Source organism: Sus scrofa, chromosome 5 (assembly GCF_054392235.1).
Source record: "Sus scrofa isolate SSC_HxYL_T2T_F1_AM1 chromosome 5, Sscrofa_HxYL_maternal_Yorkshire_Landrace_v2.0, whole genome shotgun sequence".
NCBI lineage: Eukaryota > Metazoa > Chordata > Mammalia > Artiodactyla > Suidae > Sus > Sus scrofa.
In genome coordinates this window covers 53,525,465-53,544,785 of record NC_139387.1, presented here as the reverse complement: position 1 = coordinate 53,544,785, position 19,321 = coordinate 53,525,465, and the positions used below count along the sequence as shown (strand labels likewise).

Sequence of the window (19,321 nt, the reverse complement as noted above, 5' to 3'; positions counted from 1 at the left end):
TAATTTGTCTTTATTTTTGTCCTGTTTCTACAGCCTGTACAAGTGAAAACATCCCCCAAGCTAGAGAAGAAGATGGTAAATGCAGAAATGGTGGATATTTGAATTTAGGTTGATATCCTTCTGCCTCTTTAAAAGTGACATTGTAGAGTTCTGGTGCAGTGGATCGGGGATCTAGTGTTGTCACTGCAGTGGCTTGTGTCACTGCTGTGGCAAGGGTTCAGTCCCTGGCCCTGGAACTTCTGCATGCCACGGGCACAGCCAAAAAGAAAAAAATAAAATAAAGGTGACATTGTATAAATTTGGAGCTGGAGCAAGGAATGGTTCTGAAAACCACATTGCTTTTTAAGAAGCAGAGAGTGTGGCCAGATGAAAGATTAAGTCACTTTTGTGGAAGCTTTTTCTTCTTTTTCTTTCTTTCTTTTTTTTTTTTTTTTTTTGGTCTTTTTGCCATTTCTTGGGCTGCTCCTGCGGCATATGGAGGTTCCCAGGCTAGGGGTCTAATCGGAGATGTAGCTGCCAGCCTATGCTGGAGCCACAGCAACTCAGGATCCGAGCCGCGTCTGCAGCCTACATCACAGTTCAGGGCAATGCCGGATCGTTAACCCGCTGAGCGAGGGTAGGGATCGAACCCAAAACCTCATGGTTCCTAGTCGGATTCGTTAACCATTGTGCCATGATGGGAACTCCCTTTTTCTCTTTTTCTAGAGCCTCATACCCATTCTAGATCATCTCCATATTTGTTTCTAATGAGAAATCCTCTTCTCTGGAATTCCCATCCTTCTGTGAGAGAAATTTTCTTCATTCTCAACTATCTTTTTCCCATATCTCTTCACCTGCTTTTTGTCTTTTTAGTACTGCACCAGCAGCATATGGAGGTTCCCAGGCTAGGGGTCAAATCGGAACTGTAGGCGCTGGCCTAAGCCACAGCCATGTCAATGCCAGGTCTGAGCCATGTCTGTGACCTACACCACAGCTCACAGCAACTCCAGATCCTTAACCCACTGAGCAAGCCCAGGGATCCAACCCACGTCTTCGTAAATGCTAGTCAGATTTGTTTCCGCTGAACCATGATGGAAACTCCCACCTGCTTTTTTTCATTTTTCTCCTTAATTTGTACAGTGAGGTAGGTATGTTTTCTGAGTCATTGATTCCTTCTCATTCTTTTTATTTATCCAAAGGTTCTGGCTTCTGATATTGTAAACCTCTCAACCTTTATTGCTGCATTCTCACTGACCAAAACATACTTCAATATCATTTTCTCCATTCTACCTTACTTTGTTATTGCTGATAATCGTGTCAGTGTTATCAGGTGTGATTATGCATTTAGGTCTTGGATCTCTTTGAATCCAATGATTATCTCCACTAGAAAGTTGGAATTGACATGTGTTCCACATTGTAACCGGTTTTATCTCCTAAGGTCACATTTTTCAGGATATCTTGAGCTATATTTCCTGCAATCTGTTACTATCCAGAGTTTAAGAAAACTTAAGAAAGGTGGAAATTCTCCCTATTTCCATTAAAATCAAGCTCTTCTACAATTCTTGAAAAATACTGCCTAGAGGTACACTTTAACTCCAGTAAGACAATTTATAGAATCATTAACTTTTAAAATTGTCAAATGTTGGAGTTCCCGTTGTGGCTCAGTGGATTAAGGATTTAGTCATTGTTGTCTCTATGAGGATGCAGGTTTGATCCTTGGTCTTGCTCAGTGGGTTTAGGATCTGGTGTATCTGCAAGCTGTGGTGTGGGTTGCAGATTCGGCTTGGATCCGGCTGGGGTCAAATTGGAGCTGTAGCTGCCGGCCTACACCACAGGCACGGCAATGCCAGATCCGAGCCACGTCTGTGACCTATACCACAGCTCACGGCACCACCAGATCCTTAATCCATTGAGTGAGGCCAGGGATGGAACCCAAACCTCATGGTTCCTAGTCGGATTCGTTTCAGCTGTGCCATGACGGGAAATCCAGGAAAGTTAAGCCTTAATCCGGTAGACTGACTACTGTTAAAATATTACTCTTACCTGAAAGAAACTTCTTAAATTTCGAATTGCCTTCCCCCCCCCCAGTTTAAGGCATTCTAGAAAAAGGACACACACATTCTGAAGTATTCATAAAGGTTGTATAACATAATTCATAGATTGCAGCAGCTTCTCTTTGCCATCATTTTGTGGACATGGCTATTGGAGCAAGAGGCCCTTGGAGCTGCAATAGATATATAGGCAGTGATGATCTTGCTGCCTAGCTTACAACTCTGGCAGGACTGAAAACCATGGATTTCCATGTCTTTGATCCCCGGGTCCCTCCCTTCCCTTTTATCCAGATTTAAGTTGTTTTAAGGAGAAGAATCCCAGATGAGTCTCTTCCCAAAGAAATACAGGTCCTATTTCCCGTTGGAATTTTCTGGAGATCTCAGGGAAGAAAGGCTTTGTTGCATGTAGACACCCAAATTTCTGTCATACTTGGTCCAGTGGTCAAAAGGGGCATCTGAATTCAACTTGGGGGCAGGGTAACCAGTGAGGGAGGGAGATAAATGTAATTTTGTGGCTAAAACCTTTGAGACCAATCTGATAGACAGGGGTCATGACTTCCGCTGTGAGTATATTGAAATCGACATGTGGGGATTCTCCCAACGTAGATGCCAGAAGGGATACTCCCTTTCAGGACACGCTAAATGTGGAGAAGTAGCATTGTGCGGCACGTAAAACAAGCCCAACCCATCTTCCTGTTCCTTGCCTGTGGGGCACCTGGCGACTGACAATTTACTTGAACCCCATGCTCAATAATGCTCCTGGAAAACAGCAACAGTTAAGAAATCCCTCTACTCTGTTGTATTCCACAAAACGACTTACTGCAGAGAACTGCCTTTCCCAACATGACTAAGGTAAAGGGTATGGATGACTCCTTTGACTACCTAGGACAAAACCGGACCTAGAGCCTCCAGATTCCCATTCTTTATCTCACAAATAGTTGAACTGTTTGTCCCCAAAGACCAATCTGGATAAAAGGTCCTCTAACTCTACTTGATAAAACTTTAGGCTGCTCCCCCACAGGCCCTTAAATTTGACTCCACTCTCAGCCTGAGCCAGCACTGGACTGGAAAAGTCTCTCCTCAAGGACACCTGAAGATTGACCACAAAAGATGTTCCCTGATCAACTGTGCCATTCTGTCTTCTCCTCTCCCACCCAGGTCCTTCTAGCCTTGTTTACTCTTTCCCTTTTTGGGGAGGGGGGCGGGTTGGGGTGGAGAGGAGAACCTAACCCACAGCATGTGGAAGTTCCTGGGCCAGGGATTGAACTTACACTACAGCAGTGACAATGCTGGATCCTTAACCATTAGGACACCAGGGAACTCCATTTTTTTATTTTTTGTTTTTTTGGCTGTGCCTGAATCACGTGGGAGTTCTGGGGTCCGGGATGGAACCTATGCCAAAGCAGTGATGAGAGCCACAGCAGCGGCAATGCCATATCCTTAACTCACCAGGGAATTCCACCTGATCTATATTTGAGCTGCTTGCAGATCTTATGGTCAGAGCATTCTCACTATTACTAAAGCTTCCTGCCCCTGTTGAAATAGTTCCTCTCTCCCTATTGGCAATAGTTTTTCAAATAAAATCTTTTCTTACCTACGTCTGGTTTTTACTTAAAACCATTAACTTGTGTAGGAAAAAAATCCCATGGCTCTCATTGCCTAGACCAGGGGCTTAAGTCTGGGGCAAAAGGGATGGAGACACACTTTGAATTAGTAAGAAATATATCTCTGATTCAGAGCATCTTGTGTGTACATTGAGGATAAAATTAATAAAGATGAGTGTTAAAAACCTAACACTGAGACAGCTTGGGGATAAAAGGGGAAATGATCATGGAGATGAGAACATAGTTCAGAATTTAAGGAAAACTACACATAGAAACTTGGGGAGTTCCTGTTCTAGTGCAGCGGAAATGAATCCGACTAGGAATCATAAGGGTGCGGGTTGGATCCCTGACCTTGCTCAGTGGGTTAAGGATCCGGCGTTGCCGTGAGCTGTGGTTTAGGTCAAAGATGTGGCTCGGATCCCAAGTTGCTGAGGCTGTGGTGTAGGCCAGCAGCTGTAGCTGCAACTCAACCCCTAGCTTAGGAACCTCCATACATGCCATGTATATATGCAGCACTAAAAAGCAAAACAAAAAAAAAAAAAAAGAGAGAAACTTGGGGCATTCTGCTAAGACAGCATTTAGGAGATGCAATATTATGTTCTTTGCTTATATACTAATATAATCATTATATTAATGAACAAAGCTTGAAGCTGAAAGACAGAAATAGAAGACATTAAGAAGGAAACCATGAGAATAAAACCAAAATTGGGATTCAAAAAGAGTAATAAAATGGACAATTTAAGCAAATTTGATCAAGGAAAAAAGGTGAACAGAATTTTAAAAAGTCACATATATTGATTTTAAAATATTGAGAAAATTTGAGTAACTTGAAGCTGATAAATTTGAAAATTTTGATGAAAAGTGTATATAGTCTGGGGTGGGAGGAGACAGTTTAGCAAATAGGCTCAATAGGTTAGAAATCATAGTCTTTTAACCTTTATAAAGAAATTCAATCAGTTGTCAAAACTCTAAACCACAAATAAATCACCAAGCCTGGAGAGTTTTATTAGTTTTCCTAAACAGAGAAAGAAAATTCTGGTATTACACAAAATGAGAAATCTCATTCCCCAAATCTAACAGGGACAGCACAAAAATAAAAATTACCGCCAGAATCACTCATGAACATGCAAAAATAATAGCAAAGCCAGAGGGTAATAAAAAATTGAATACAGCACAATAAATCTGTGTTTAATCCCAAGAATGCATAGCAGTTTTATCTTTATAAATTACATAGTATTTTATCAATTCTAAAATGTCTGTACTTTTTTCTTAACTATATCTTAAATTGGAATGGTCAGTGGGCAGCTGTTTTTTCTTTCCTTATTGGAGCATAAAGTTTTAGAATTATAAGATTTAAAAAAATATTTATTGGAATATTGTTGATTTACAATGTTGTGTTTCAGGTGTATAGCAAAGTGATTCACCTATGTGTGTATGTGTGTGTGTTTTTTATATATATATGTATATGTATACTTTTTTTACATTCTCTTCCATTATACGTTATTACAAGATATTGAGTATCAATCCCTATGCTATAGAGTAGGTCCGTTTTGGTTATCTATTTTATATGCAGTAGTATATTTTAATCCCAAACTCCTAGTTTATCCCTCTCCCACCCCATCCCCTTTGGTAACCATAAGTTTGTTTTCTATGTCTATGACTCTATTTCTGTTTTGAAAATAAGTTTATCTTTTCTTAGATTTCACATATGAGCCATATCATATGATATTTAGTTTTCTCTGGCTTACTTAGTATGATCATCTCTAGTTCCATCTATGTTGCTGCAAGTGGTATTATTTCATTCTTTTTTATGACTGAGTAGTATTCCAGTGTATATATGTATAATATCTTCTTTATCCATTCATCTGTCAATGGACATTTAGGTTATTTCCATGTCTTGGCTGTTGTAAATTGTGCTGGTATGAGCATTAGGGTGCACGTATCTTTTCAAATTATGTTTTTCTCTGGATATATGCCCAATAGTGGGATTGCAGGATCATATAAGAGTTCTATTTTTAGTTTTTTAGGGAATTTCCATACAGTTTTCCATTAGTGGCTGTGCCATTTTACATTCTCACCAATAATGCAGAAAAGTTCTTCTTTACCCATCCTCTCTCCAGAATTTATTATTTGTAGATTTTTGACATTGGCCATTCTGACTGGTGTCTTGATTTGCATTTCTCTAATAATTATTGATGTTGAGCATCTTCTCATGTGCATTTTGGCCATCTATATGTCTTCTTTGGAGAACTATCTTTTTAGATCTTCTGCCCATTTTTTTTTTCTTTTTTACTGTCGTATTCTGGGGCGTATGGAAGTTCCCAGGCTAGGGGTTGACTCAGAGCTGCAGCTGAGGCCCACACCACAGCCATGGCAACACCAAATCTGAGCTGCCTCTGTGACCTATGCCTCAGCTTACGGCAATGCCGGATCCTTAACCCACTGAATGAGGCCAGGGACGAGACCCGCATCCTCATAGGGACAGTGTTGGGTCCTTAACCTGCTGAGCCACAATGGGAATTCCTTCTGCCCATTTTTCGATTGAGATTTTTTTTTAATAGGTAAATGATAGTTATGATTTATTATCTTAATGATTTAAACTTTACTTACTCATCCATATGTTTTCCAATTACATTCAGCATTAAACTTTGTTAAAAGTTTTATTGAAGTGCAGTTGATTTACAATGTTGTGATAATTTCTGCTGTACAACAGTGATTCAGTTATACATAGGCACACCTCCATTCTTTTTCAGATTCTTTTCCTATGTAGATTATCTCAGAATATTGAGTAGACTTCCCTGTGCTATACAGCAGGTTCCCATTGGCCAATTATTCCACATACCACAGTGTACATATGTCAATCCCAAACCCTCAATCCACCCCTACCTCCCCTTGTCCCCTTTGGTAACCATAAATTTGTATTCAAAGTCTGGATCTGTTTCTATTCTCAAATATTAAGTTCATTTGTATTCTTTTTTTACATTCTACATACAATTAGTATCATATGATATTTTTCTTTTTTTGTCTTTTTGCCTTTTCTTGGTCCGCTCCCATGGTATATGGAGGTTCGCAGGCTAGGGGTCCAATTGGAGCTACAGCTGGCTGCCTATGCCAGAGCGACAGCAACGCGGGATCTGAGCCACATCTGCAACCTACACCACAGCTCATGGCAACACCAGATCCTTAACCCACTGAGCAAGGCCAGGGATTGAACCCACAACCTCATGGTTCCTAGTCAGATATGTTAACCACTGAGCCGCAACAGGAACTCCTATGATATTTTTCTTTCTCTGATTTATTTCACTTACTGTGCTAATCTCTAGGTTTATCCATGTTGCTGCAAATGGCAGTATTTCATTCCTTTTTATGGCTGAATAATATTCCGTCATGTATATGTATTGTATCTTCTTTATCCATTTTTCTGTCATTGGCCGTTTAGGTTATTTCCATTTCTTGGCTATTGAAAATAGTGCTGCAATGAACATTGCCGTGCATGCATCTTTTCAAGTTATGTTTTTCTCTGGATAAATACCCAGGAGTGGGATTGCTGGATCATATGGTAGTTCTATTTTTAATTTTTTGAGGAACCCCCATACTGTTTTTCATAGTGGTTGCACCAATTTACATTCCCACCAACAGTGTAGGAGGGCTCCCATTTCTCTGCACCCTCTCTGGCACTTTTATTTGTAGACTTGATAGATGATAGCCATTCTGACTGGTGTAAGGTGATACCTTATTGTAGTTTTGATTTGCTTTTCTCTAGTAATTATCGGTGTTGAGCATCTTTTCATGTATTTTTTTGGCCATCTGTATGTCTTCTTTGGAGAAATATCTATTTAGATTTTCTGCCCCATTTTTTGATTGGGTTGTTTGTTTTTTTGATACTGAGCTGCATGAGTTGTTTGTATATTTGGGGGATTAATCCCTTGTCAGTCACTTCATTTGCAAAGATTTTTTTCCGCAACCTATGAGTTGTCTTTTCATTTTGTTTGTTTTCTTTTGCTCTGCAAAATATTTTAAGTTTAATTAGTTCTTGTTTGTTTATTTGTGTTTTTATTTTCATTCCTCTAGGAGGTGACTATGACAGGATGTTGCTACAGTTTATGTTAGAGATATTTTGCCTAAGTTTTCCTCTAAGAGTTTTACAGTGTCAGGTCTTATATTTAGGTCTTTAATCCATTTGGAGTATATTTTCGTGTATGATGTTAGAAAGTATTCTAATTTATTCTTTTACATGTAGTTGTACAGTTTCCTCTATACCACTTATTTAAGAGACTGTCTTTCTCCAATGTATATTCTTGCCTCCTTTTTCATAGATTACTTGACTATAGGCATATGGGCTTGTTTCTGGGCTTTCTACCCTGTTCCATTGATCCATATTTCTGGGATTTTTTTGCCAGTATACCATACTGTTTTGATGACTGTAGCTTTGTAGTTTAGTCTGAAGTCAGGGATCCTGATTCCTCCAGCTCCATTTTTCTTAGGATTGCTTTTGCTACTTGGGGTCTTTGTGTTTACATACACATTAAAAATTTTTTTTGTTCTAGTTATGTGAAAAATGTGATTGGTAATTTGATAGAGATTGTGTTGAATCTGTAGATTGACTTGGCTTGATTCTTCCAGTCTAAGAACATGGTATATCTTTCCATCTGTGTGTGTCATCTTTGATTTCTTTCATCAGCATCTTATAATTTTCAGAGTACAGGTCTTTTGTCTCTTTAGGTTTATTCCTAGATATTTTATTCTTTTTGATGCCATGGTAAATGGGATTGTACACTTAATTTCTCTTTCTGATCTTATACTGTTAGTGTATAGAAATGTAAGAGATTTCTGTGTATTAATTTTGTATTAATTTTGTATCCTGCAACTTAACCAAGTTCATTGATGAACTCTAGCAGTTTTCTAGTAACATCTTTAGGATTTTCTCTATATAGTATTATGTCATCTGCAAACAGTGATAGTTTTACTTCTTCTTTCCAATTTGGATTCCTTTTCTTTTCTTCTCTGACTGCTGTGGCTAGGACTTCCATAACTATGTTGAATAAAAATAGCAAGACTGGAATCCTTGTCTTATTCCTGATCTTAGAGGAAATGTTTTTGGCTTTTCACCACTGAGAATGTTAGCTGTGGGTTTATTATATACTGAGGTAGTTTCTCTCTATGCCCACTTTCTGAAGAGTTTTTTTTTTTAATCATAAATGGATATTAAATTTTGTCCAAAGCTTTTCTGCATCAATTGAGGAGATCATATGGTTTTTATTCTTCAATTTGTTAATGTGGTGTATCACACTGATTGAATTTGTGGATATTGAAAAATCTTTGCGTCCCTGGGATGAGTCCCACTTAATCATGGTATATAATCCTTTCAATGTATTTTTGGGTTTAATTTGCTAGTATTTTGTTGAGTATTTTTGCGTCTATGTTCATCAATGATATTGGCCTGTAATTTTCTTTTTTTTTTTTTTAGATGTTTAAAAGAAAGCACCTCTTTATTTAATGAGTAGTAAAGTGATAAAACTCACCTATCCCAAAGACAGCACAGGTTAAAAATACAATAGGTGCCATTTTCAAAGATGAATAAAACACTGTCTTTGTCCTTAAGGAGTCTGTGATTTGAGTTACAGAAGGTAGTGGAGACTGGAAGACCAGGAGTGGGAGGGAGTGGTGGAAGTGGGGAGTAGAAAGAAAACAGCACAAAGAGAACACAAAATCAAACGTGGTATCTCCCATAGTACACAAAACAATGCCTTGTACACATGTTACCAAACCAAACTTGAGTCTGCTCACCCATGTGCAGAAAAGCCAATCTACTGACACTGGGTCGTGGTGAAGGAAGTGCAGCATTTACTGTAAGGCACCAGATAAGGAGTCCAGGGCAGCTAATGCTCAGAAGACCCAAACTCCCTGATGGATTTCAGGGAAGCGTTTTTAAAGGTGTGTGTGGTATTTTTGTCTGGTTTTGCTATCAGGGTGATGCTGGCCTCATAGAATGAATTTGGGGGTGTTCCTCCCTCTGCAATTTTTTGGACTGATTTTAGAAGGATAGGTGTTGACTTGTTACTAAATGTTCGATAGAATTTGCCTGTAAAGCCATCTGGTTCTGGACTTTTTTTTTTTTTTTTTTTTTTTGCATTTTTAGGGCCACACCTATGGCATATGGAGGTTCCCAGGCTAGGGGTCGAATCAGAGCTGTAGCTGCCAGCCTACACCACAGCCACAACAACTCGGGACCCAAGCTGTATCTGCAACGTACACCACAGCTCATGGCAAGGCAATGCCGGATCCTTAACTCACTGAGGGAGGCCAGGGATCAAACCCACATCCTCATGGATGCTAGTTGTGTTCGTTAACTGCTGAGCCATGATGGGAACTCCTGGACTTTTGTGTTTTGGGAGTTTTAAAATCACACTTTTCACTTTGAGTACTTGTGATTGGTCTGTTTATCTTTTCTATTTCTTCCTGATTCAGTCTTGGAAGATTGTGCCTTTGTAAGAATTTGCCCATTTTTTTCTAGGTTGTCCGTTTTATTGGCATAGAGTTGCTTGTAGTAGTCTCTTATGGTCCTTTGTATTTCTGTGGTTTTGGCTATAACTTCTACTTTTCCATTTCTAATTTTATTGATTTTGGTCCACTACCTTTTTTTCTTGAGTCTGACTAAAGTTGTGTCAATTTAGTTGATCTTTCCAATAACCAGCATTTAGTTTCATGTATCTTTTCTATTGTTCTTTTTAGTCTCTGTTTCATTTATTTCTGCTCTGATCTTTATGATTTCTTTCCTTCTAACTTTGAGTTTCATTTGTTCTTCTTTCTCTAGTTGCTTTAGGTGTAAGGTTATGTTGTTCATTTGAGAGTTTTTGTTTGTTTCCTGAGGTAAGCTTGTATTGCTATAAACTTCCCTGGCAGAACTGCTTTTGCTGCATCCTATAGGTCTGGATCATCATGTTTTCATTTTCATTTTTCTCTAAGTATTTTTAAATTTCCTCTTTGACTTCTTCAGTGATCCATTGGGTGTTTAGTAGCATATTATTTGATTTCCACAAGTTGTATTTTTGCAGTTTTCCCCCCTCTATTTGAATTCTAATCCCATAGTGTTCAGAAAGGATCTTCGATGCAATTTCAGTTTTCTTAAATTTACCTAGTCTTGCTTTGTGGTCTAGGATGCAATCTCTCGTGGAGAATGTTCCATGTATACTTTAGAAGAATGTGTATTCTTCTTCTGGATGGAATGTTCTATAAACATTATATGGTCTAATATGTCACTTAAGGCCCATGTTTCCTTCTTGATTTTCTGTCTGCATGTTCTGCCCATTGATGTAAGTTGGGTTTTATAGTCCCTCACCATTATTGCGTTATTGTCAATTTCCCTTTTTATGGCTCTTAGCATTTGCCTTATATATTGAGATGCTTCTATGTTGGGTGCATATATATTTCCAATTGTTATATCTTGTTCTTGGATTGATCCCTTGATCAATTGTAGTGTCCTTTTTTCTGTCTTGTAACTGTCTTTATTTTTAAGTCTATTTTGTCTGATATGAGTATTGCTACTCCAGCTTTCTTTTGATTTGTATCTTTTTCCTTATGGTGCATATTCCTCTACCATTGCATTTTGTCTAAACTTCTGTTTGTATTTTTTGTATGTGGAAGGCTAGTTATGTTTCTTGATCTTGGAGAAATGACCCTCTGTAGAGGAAGTCCTATGTGTCCCAGCAGTACGCTCCCTCCTCATCACCCAGTGCCAGGGACCAGCTGATCCCAGGGTAGGTTCTGACCTCTGTTTAGAGACTCAGTTCCACAGGCTATAGGACAGTATATTTCTTGCTTCTGGTGTCTTCCTCTTCCCCCTCCCCTAGTGTGTGAGGCTGTTCTAGGGGCTGTGCAGTCATTCTAGCAGGCATGTCTGGTGCTTGCTCACTGGTGGATGGAGTTGAGTCTTGGCCCTCTGGTGTGCAGGCTCCTGTCAAGAGGATGTCTAGAGGTGGCTGTGGGCTCTAGGAAGTCTTTAGAAAGCCTGTCTGTTGATGAGTGGGGCTGTGTTCCTGCCCTGTTGGCTGTTTATCCTGAGGCATCCTAGCTCTGGAGCCTACTGGCTGTTGTGTGGGGCCAAGCCTTGGTGCTGATGTCCTAAACAAGATGTTAGCCTTCAGATGCGTACTCCTGGGTATGTTCACCACCAGCTTTTATGTCCCAAGAGTGAGCCACAACCACTCCCCCAGGAGACCCTCCAGGACCCTCCGGGTAGTCTGGCCTAGTCTCCTATGGAGTCACCACTTTGCCCTGGGTCCCAGGATGTGCAAAGCCTTTTGTGTATCCTCCAAGAATAGAATGTCTGTTTCCCTGAGTCCTGTGGAGCTCCTGCAATGAAGACCTGCTGACCTTCAAAGCCAGATGCTCTGGGGGCTCCTCGTCCCAATGCCAGATCCCCAGGCTGGGGAGCTTGGTATGGGGTTCAGAACTTTCACTCTCATAGGAGAACTTCTGTGATATAATTATTTTCCAGTTTGTGGGTTGCCTACCTAGGAGTTATGGGATTTGATTATATCATGAGTGCACCCTTCCTACTATCTCATTGTGACTTTGTTTTTGCAAGTAGAATATCTTTTTTGGTATGTTCCAGTCTTTTTTAGTGGTGGTTGTCCAGCCGTTAGTTGTGATTTTGTTGTTTTGTGGGAGGGAGTGAACTCATGCCTTTTTACTCTGTCATTTTCCTCTCCCTAAACTTCTAATTGATAGAATCTTTGATTACAAATAGTAATGTAGTTTGTCACATTAACAGATTAGAATCAAAATCATGATCCTTTAAGTTTTTGCAGGAAAAGCATTTGATAAAATTCTACATCATTTATGAAAACACTCTTGGCAAAGGAGAAACAAAAAAATTTTAACGTGAAGATTAACTTACAGAATATAGCAAACATATTGAAAGAGCCAATGCAGTCTCTTTATGTTTGGGAACAAGAGACAAGGATGCCTACTATAACCACATCTATTCATTTTGTGCTGATGGTTGTAACCAATGCAATTAAGCATCAAAAAAGAAAGAAAAATTATAAAATTGAAACAAAATTAAAATTCTTATTATTTAAAGATGAAATAATTACCTGGAGAGAAAATCAAGAAGATTCTATAGATAGATTTTGGAAGGATCATTGAACAGAAAAACAATGTGCACCATACCAGCAGCAAATGGTAGAAAAAATACTTTTGAAAAGAACATTTTCAATAGAAAAAAAAAATCTTTTGAGCGTATAATAAAGATGCAAGACATTTAGAGAAAAATAGAACAAAAATTGGAAAAATTATATAACAAAAAATATTTTAAGAAATGAAATAAATGGAGAGTAATATCTTTAAGAAACAGAAGCGTCATTTTAAATATGTCACTTTTTCTCAACATTTAACACAATTGTAACTAATTTTCCAGCTGGATTTCTGTGGATATTGACAAGTTATTTCTAAAATTTATACAGAAGGATGAAGTGTGACTAGAAATCAAGATTTCTATGAGAAAAGATGGAATGACAGCTTGCTTAATAGTAATTAATATAGCCAGTATTAGTGCAGGCATAGATAAATAGGCCAATGGAAGTGAATAGATCTAACAGAAATCCACGCAGATATGATAACTTGATTTGTGACAGAGGTGATGTCCCAAATCCCTGGGGAGAGAATAGAAATGGTGCTGCAATACTGGCTATATATATGCTATATATTAAAGTTGGCACCTATGGAGTTTCTTTTTTGGGTGATGAAACTATTTTGGAATTAGTAGTGATTGTTGCACAGCTCTAAATTTACTGCAAAACACTGAATTATATACTTTAAAAAGCATGACTTTTGTGGTATGCTAATTATTTCTCAAATTTGTTTTTTTTTTTTTTTGTCTTTTTGTCTTTTGTTGTTGTTGCTATTTCTTGGGCCGCTCCCGCGGCATATGGAGGTTCCCAGGCTAGGGGTTGAATTGGAGCTGTAGCCACCGGCTTACGCCAGAGCCACAGCAACGCAGGATCCGAGCCGCGTCTGCAACCTACACCACAGCTCACGGCAACGCCGGATCATTAACCCACTGAGCAAGGCCTGGGACCGAACCCGCAACCTCATGGTTCCTAGTCGGATTCGTTAACCACTGCGCCACGACGGGAACTCCTCAAATTTGTTATTAAAAGAAAGGAAAAAAACTTCATGCCATGTGAAGGGCAAATATCTAAAACATTAGGTATTTAGAAGATTTGCTTAGGAAAGTATCTGTATAACTTCAGGATAGGAAAGGATTTTTAAAAAATTCAATATAAAAAGTTCAACTCATAAAGGAATAGGATATAAAAATTACAATAAACAATATGTATCAGACCCTGCTTCAAAGTTTTACATATATTAACTAATTTAGAAAAGGTTAATAAGTTTGAGTGCATTAAAATTTAGACCTTCTCTTCATGAAAGTACTACCAAAAGAATGAAAATGCAAATTCAACCTGGCAGTAGCTATTTGCAACACTTGTAACTGGACAAAGGGTTAGTATTGAGAATATGTAAAATCCTTCTATGAATCAAAAATAAAAAAAAAGACAAACAACCCGTTAGAAAAATCATAAAATATTTAACCATTTCACAGCAGAAGAATGGCCAGTAAAGGTGCAAAAATGTTCAATCTCATTGGTAATGTGAGAAATTTGAATCTGGCTTTCTAGCTTTTCAGGCAGGTTCACTTTTCCAGGCAGGAGAATAAAACTTAAGTTTTTAATGAATAGTTGCTAGCTTGATTTATGAATTTTATACATTTGGGTATATGGGTCATAGGCTTCCATGTATTCTTGGCCAAGCCTGCATACGTTCAGGGCAGGCCTATAAATGTATGTTTGTGTAACTTAAAGAAAAGCAAGGAGATTCAGGGCACTGATTACTTCTCTGGGGGAGAGAAGGTGATGTCGACAGGGAAGCTCACAGAGAACATTTTACGGTAGTGTGAAAATATTCTTTTTCTAGAACCAGAAGGCACATATTTGAAAAACTCATATTTCATGTAAACTATATTTAAGGGTCATGTTTTCAATGATCAGGTTTAAGGCAGCACATTTTTAAGCAGCATAATATATTGTTTCATAAATACATAATATGATATATTGTATTTGGGATGGGCAGAACCAGCTTGCTATTAGCCATTATAGATTTTGTTGGGAAGAGTCCGTTTAATGTTCCTCCACAGGACTGACCCACAGTCCCCTGCACTCCTCGAAAGTTCAACAGTAAGTAGAATTCAGAAAAATGAATTGCCGCCATGTTCCTGCTCTTCATCTTTGCCCCCACCTATTTAGGGTTTTTTAGCTATTATTATTTTCTTCTGGTTGTCTGAGAAAGGCCTCAGGGGGAGGGAAAGCTCCATTAAATCACTGATGCTGCAGGTTGGTGCTTCTGAGACCAAACAGGTAGCAATATTTCACCACAAGAGGGCAGTTTAATTCTGAACTTTGGTTCTATTCAGGAAGTGGTTGTTCTGTGACCTAGACTGGTACCTGGGAGGGAGCTAGCTTGGTAGCCCGTGTCATAAGCTATGATTCTCCTAGAATCCTTTAAAAGCAAGTGCTATGATTCTGATTTGAGCTAGTGTCGTCCTGGAGCCAGTGACTTGAATCTGACGACCAAATGTCCACTCTCCTGAAATCAAAAAGACAGGGACACAATTGAATATCTCTTCATGGAGAGGTCATTAAGCACTAGTGCCAACCACACAGGACATTACGTGAGCACTTTCTCTGGATGGTAAATTATCTTTTGTGTCCATATTCGTGTGTGTGTGTGTGTGTGTGTGTGTGTGTGTGTGTGTTGGGCAGGCCATGCATCACAAACCTTCTATTTCCTGGCTGGAGGGCAGCCCCATATAGAGAGGCAATATAAAAAGTGATTGATTATATAGCTTATGTGCTGCACTACTTCCACTGCTTCTTAATAGTTGTGTGACCTTGGGCAGGTGACCTTTATCTCAGTGCAACTGAAAAATAGAGGTAATATTACTAGTTACCTCACAGAGTTGTTACAGAGGGTAAATGAGCATACATGCGCTGTAGTCCTCTAGGACATGTGTTTTTGTAGGGTCTGTCTAGACAAGTGAATTAAATAGGGTTGTGATGGTAATCTCAGTTCCTAAATCTTTCGGGTCTTTAAGGGTAGTTTTTAATCTCTGCCAAACTCCCAGGCAAGATTGTTTTTTATTTACAATATTTATTATACATATTTACAAATTTTTAAAAAAACCTCACAGCATTTACAAATATTTACAATATTTGTTTTTTATTTACAATATTATCAATGCAATGTTGTTTTCTACTTTTTTTTTTTCTACTTATTATTTTGACCAAGGCAGAGTGCGAGAGACGGTTTCAGAGCTTCTACTTGGCTTTTTCCACTTCCATAGCTCTTACGCCACAGATTAAGAAACTAATGTGGAGTGGTGCTAACCGGAAGGATTAGTGGCTGGGAAAATGGTCACTGGATAAGTCATGGAACCAGTGGACCTATTCTGGATGGGAGCTTGGCCAGGTCACCATTAATTATTTGCTATTACCTTCTCCAACAAGGAAGCTATGATAATGCTTTGGATCCTCAGGTATTAATGTCATATCTAACCCTACAGCCAACAGTCCTCAAAAGGCCTTGGTATTTCTCTTTCCCTTGTACAGAGTTACCTGAGAAAATGCCCAGGAGGGCAGGTCTGCGAGAATTATCATTATAAACACTTGGATGGTATTGTAGAGTTTCTGATGGGAGATTCTCATGAGAATAGTATTCTGAATCTGACAAGGGTCTCAGGATTGGAAACAGGGAAGAGATCATGACTTTTTTTTTTTTTTTTGTCTCTTTAGGGCCGTAGGGAAGTTTCCAGGCTAGGTGTCGATTCAGAGCTACAGCTGCTGACCTACACCACAGCCACAGCAACGCAGAAACTGAGCCATGTCTGTGACCTATACCACACCTCATGGCACACTGGATCCTTAACCCACTGAGAAAGGCCAGGGATCGAACCCATGTCCTCATGGATGCTGGTGGGTTTCGTTACCACTGAGCCATGATGGGAACTCCCGAGATCATGACTTTTTATTGGGGCAGCTGCTCTTTGGAGTTTAATCATCCACCCTTGGTTTCATTGGAAAGAAACCAAGTACTGCCCATCTCTCCTGCCCTTGGGGGCTTGTATTCTCTTAGCAATTTCTGTAGCTCTCTGAGAATCAGGGTCCCCACTGCTAGCTACTCTGACTTTGCTGTTCATGACCATAATTGAGCCCACCTTGCTTTTGATAAGCATTGCCACCTGGCCCCTGTTTGGGGAAATCCTGTCATTTCTATTGCTATCAGGTAGCCCAGTTTAGTGCCAGCATCTTCCACGATCAGCCTTGGCCATTGGTGCACCAGGGATGGCTGGTTTTTTTCAGCTCTTTCAAGTGCCAGTTGTGACATTTTTAGTCATTTTATGAGCCAGTTTTAAACACAAGATGTTAAATGTTTTGTGACAAAAGAATGATCCCATATTGATAAACTCTCCCTTGACCAACTTTATTTTTTATCTCTTCGGCTCTGTACCCTCGTGTCATGTCCTGGTCCTTCGTGTTTTCTCAATTCCTCTTGTTCACATTAGCCATGTCCTGCAGCACCTTGACCTTCTTAGTAGGCCCTGCACCTCCTCTGCTGTGTTAGATTGTGATTGGCCCTAGTTTATTATCTAGTAGGCAGGCTATGAGGTGGGGTATATCCTGGGCAGAGATGTGTGGAGATGGCATTTGTCTTGCAAAGCAGAGGACTCAAGTGAGCTAGCCTTTAATGGGAGGAGTGGGCCACTTGTTCAGGCCCAGAGGAACCTGAGGATTCAAGCTTTTTGAGTGCTTTAGCCATTCGAAGCCTGAGGGTCATACTCCCTCCCAATCAATATCCTGACTTTGGTGAAGCTGACTTGCCTGGACTGAGAATCAAATATTTTTGGAGCTTCACTTTTCTTATAAAGGCTGAATATGATCCTTAGCTTTTTCTGACTTCAGTCTACCACAGCTGAGTGTCTGCTGTCAGGGATGCCTTCTGGCTTTCACACTTTGCCTTAAATTGGTGATTAATTCCTTTAGCCTCTGCTTCTTCCCCAACCCCCACATTGATTGAGCACCCAGCAACAATGATAGTATCCCAGTCCTTTGTTTTATAAATTTCTTCAGGTACAATTGGTGACAATAAACTCCATATGTGTATGTGTGTGTGGGGGGGTGTGGTGTACAATTTGATATGTTGGACATATACACACACTCATGAAACCATTATCATAGCCAAGATAACAAACATTTCCAAGAACCCCTGAAGTTTCCTCCTGCCCCTTCTTAATTTATTCCTCCTTCCATCCTCATTTCTAGGGAAATTGTGATCTGCTCCTTGTCACTATAGATTAGTTTGAATTTTCTAGAATTTTATATAAATGAAATCATACAGTGTATACTCTTTTTTTTTTTTTTTTTTGGTCTGGCTTCTTTCATTAAGTATAATGATTTTGAGATTTACACAGGTTATTGATTTTATTCATTCCTTTTTATTGTTTAGTGGTATTCCATTTCCATTTAATGGTTGTATCAAGTATGTTTATCCTTTCCCCTGTTGATGGATAGTTGGATTGTTTCCAGGTTTAAGTTATTATGAATATGAATATGACTGCTGAATGCAAATCTTTGTGTGAACTTGTTTTATTTTTTCCTGAATAAATATCTAGGGCTGGAATGTCTAGGGTACTTATTAGGTATATATTTAACTTTTTTAGAAATTGCCAAACTCTTTTCAAAAGTTTATCACTTTAATGTCTTTTTTTTGGGGGGGGGGATCATTTTAGGGCTGCACCTGTGGCATATGGAGGTTCCCAAGCTAGGGGTCAAATCAAAGCTGTAGCTGCTGGCCTGCACCACAGCCACAGCAACTCGGAATCTAAGCCATACCTACGACCTGCACCGCAGATCATGGCAACGCTGGATTCTTAATCCACTGAGCGAGGCCAGGGATCAAACCTGTGTCCTCATGGATGCTAGTCAGATTCGTTTTTACTGAGCCACGATGGGAATTCCTCATTTTCCTTTTTCATTGGCAGTGGATGAGACTTCTAGTTGTTCCATACCTTCAGCAACACTTAGAACTGTCTGTTAACTTTCGTCACCCCAGAAGATGTGTAGGGGTAACTCCCCAAAGTTTTCCTCATGTCCTTTTGAAATTCCTTCATACATTCCCTCCCTGCTCCTTTTTTTCTGACTTTAGGCAACCACTAATCTGCTTTCAGTCACTGTAGATTAGTTTGTATTTTCTAGAATTTTACACTGTCTTTTTTTGTTTTTTTTGTCATTTTAGGGCTGCACCCATGGCATATGGAAGTTCCCAGGCTATTGGTCGAATCGGAGCTACAGCTGCCAGCCTGTGTCACAGCCACAGCAATGTTGGATCCAAGCTGTGTCTGCAACCTACACCATAGCTCACAGTAACCCCAGATCCTTAACCCACTGAGCAAAGCCAGGGATCGAATCCACATCCTCATGAATCCTAGTTGGGTTCGTTATCTGCTGAGTCACGAAGGGAACTCCTAGAATTTTATATTAATAGAATCATACAGTATGTACTTTGTATGGTTTCTTTCACTTGGCCTAATTATTATGAGGTTCATCCATGTTGCAGAATGTACAAGTC

The 19,321-nt window shown here is 39.3% G+C and overlaps 1 protein-coding gene across 11 annotated transcripts in view; it reads left to right on the top strand.

Annotated features, from left to right (window-relative positions):
* The window catches only part of MED21 (mediator complex subunit 21), a 32,039-nt gene that overhangs the window by 5,998 nt on the left and 6,720 nt on the right, over window positions 1–19,321 (top strand). For 4 of the 11 annotated variants that reach the window (XR_014845177.1, XR_014845178.1, XM_085024480.1 and 1 more), the window contains one exon: window positions 34–75. The exons of 2 other annotated variants lie outside the window; for them this stretch is intronic. Coding sequence is in view for 3 of the 9 variants with exons in the window: in XM_085024480.1 (XP_084880606.1) it covers window positions 34–75 (42 nt within the window). In the remaining 6 variants the exon portion in view is untranslated. Of the gene's footprint in view, window positions 1–33; window positions 3,628–4,022; window positions 4,735–19,321 lie in introns of those variants that run through there. 5 more of the 11 variants (XR_014845176.1, XM_085024481.1, XR_014845173.1 and 2 more) reach the window with 4 other exon arrangements.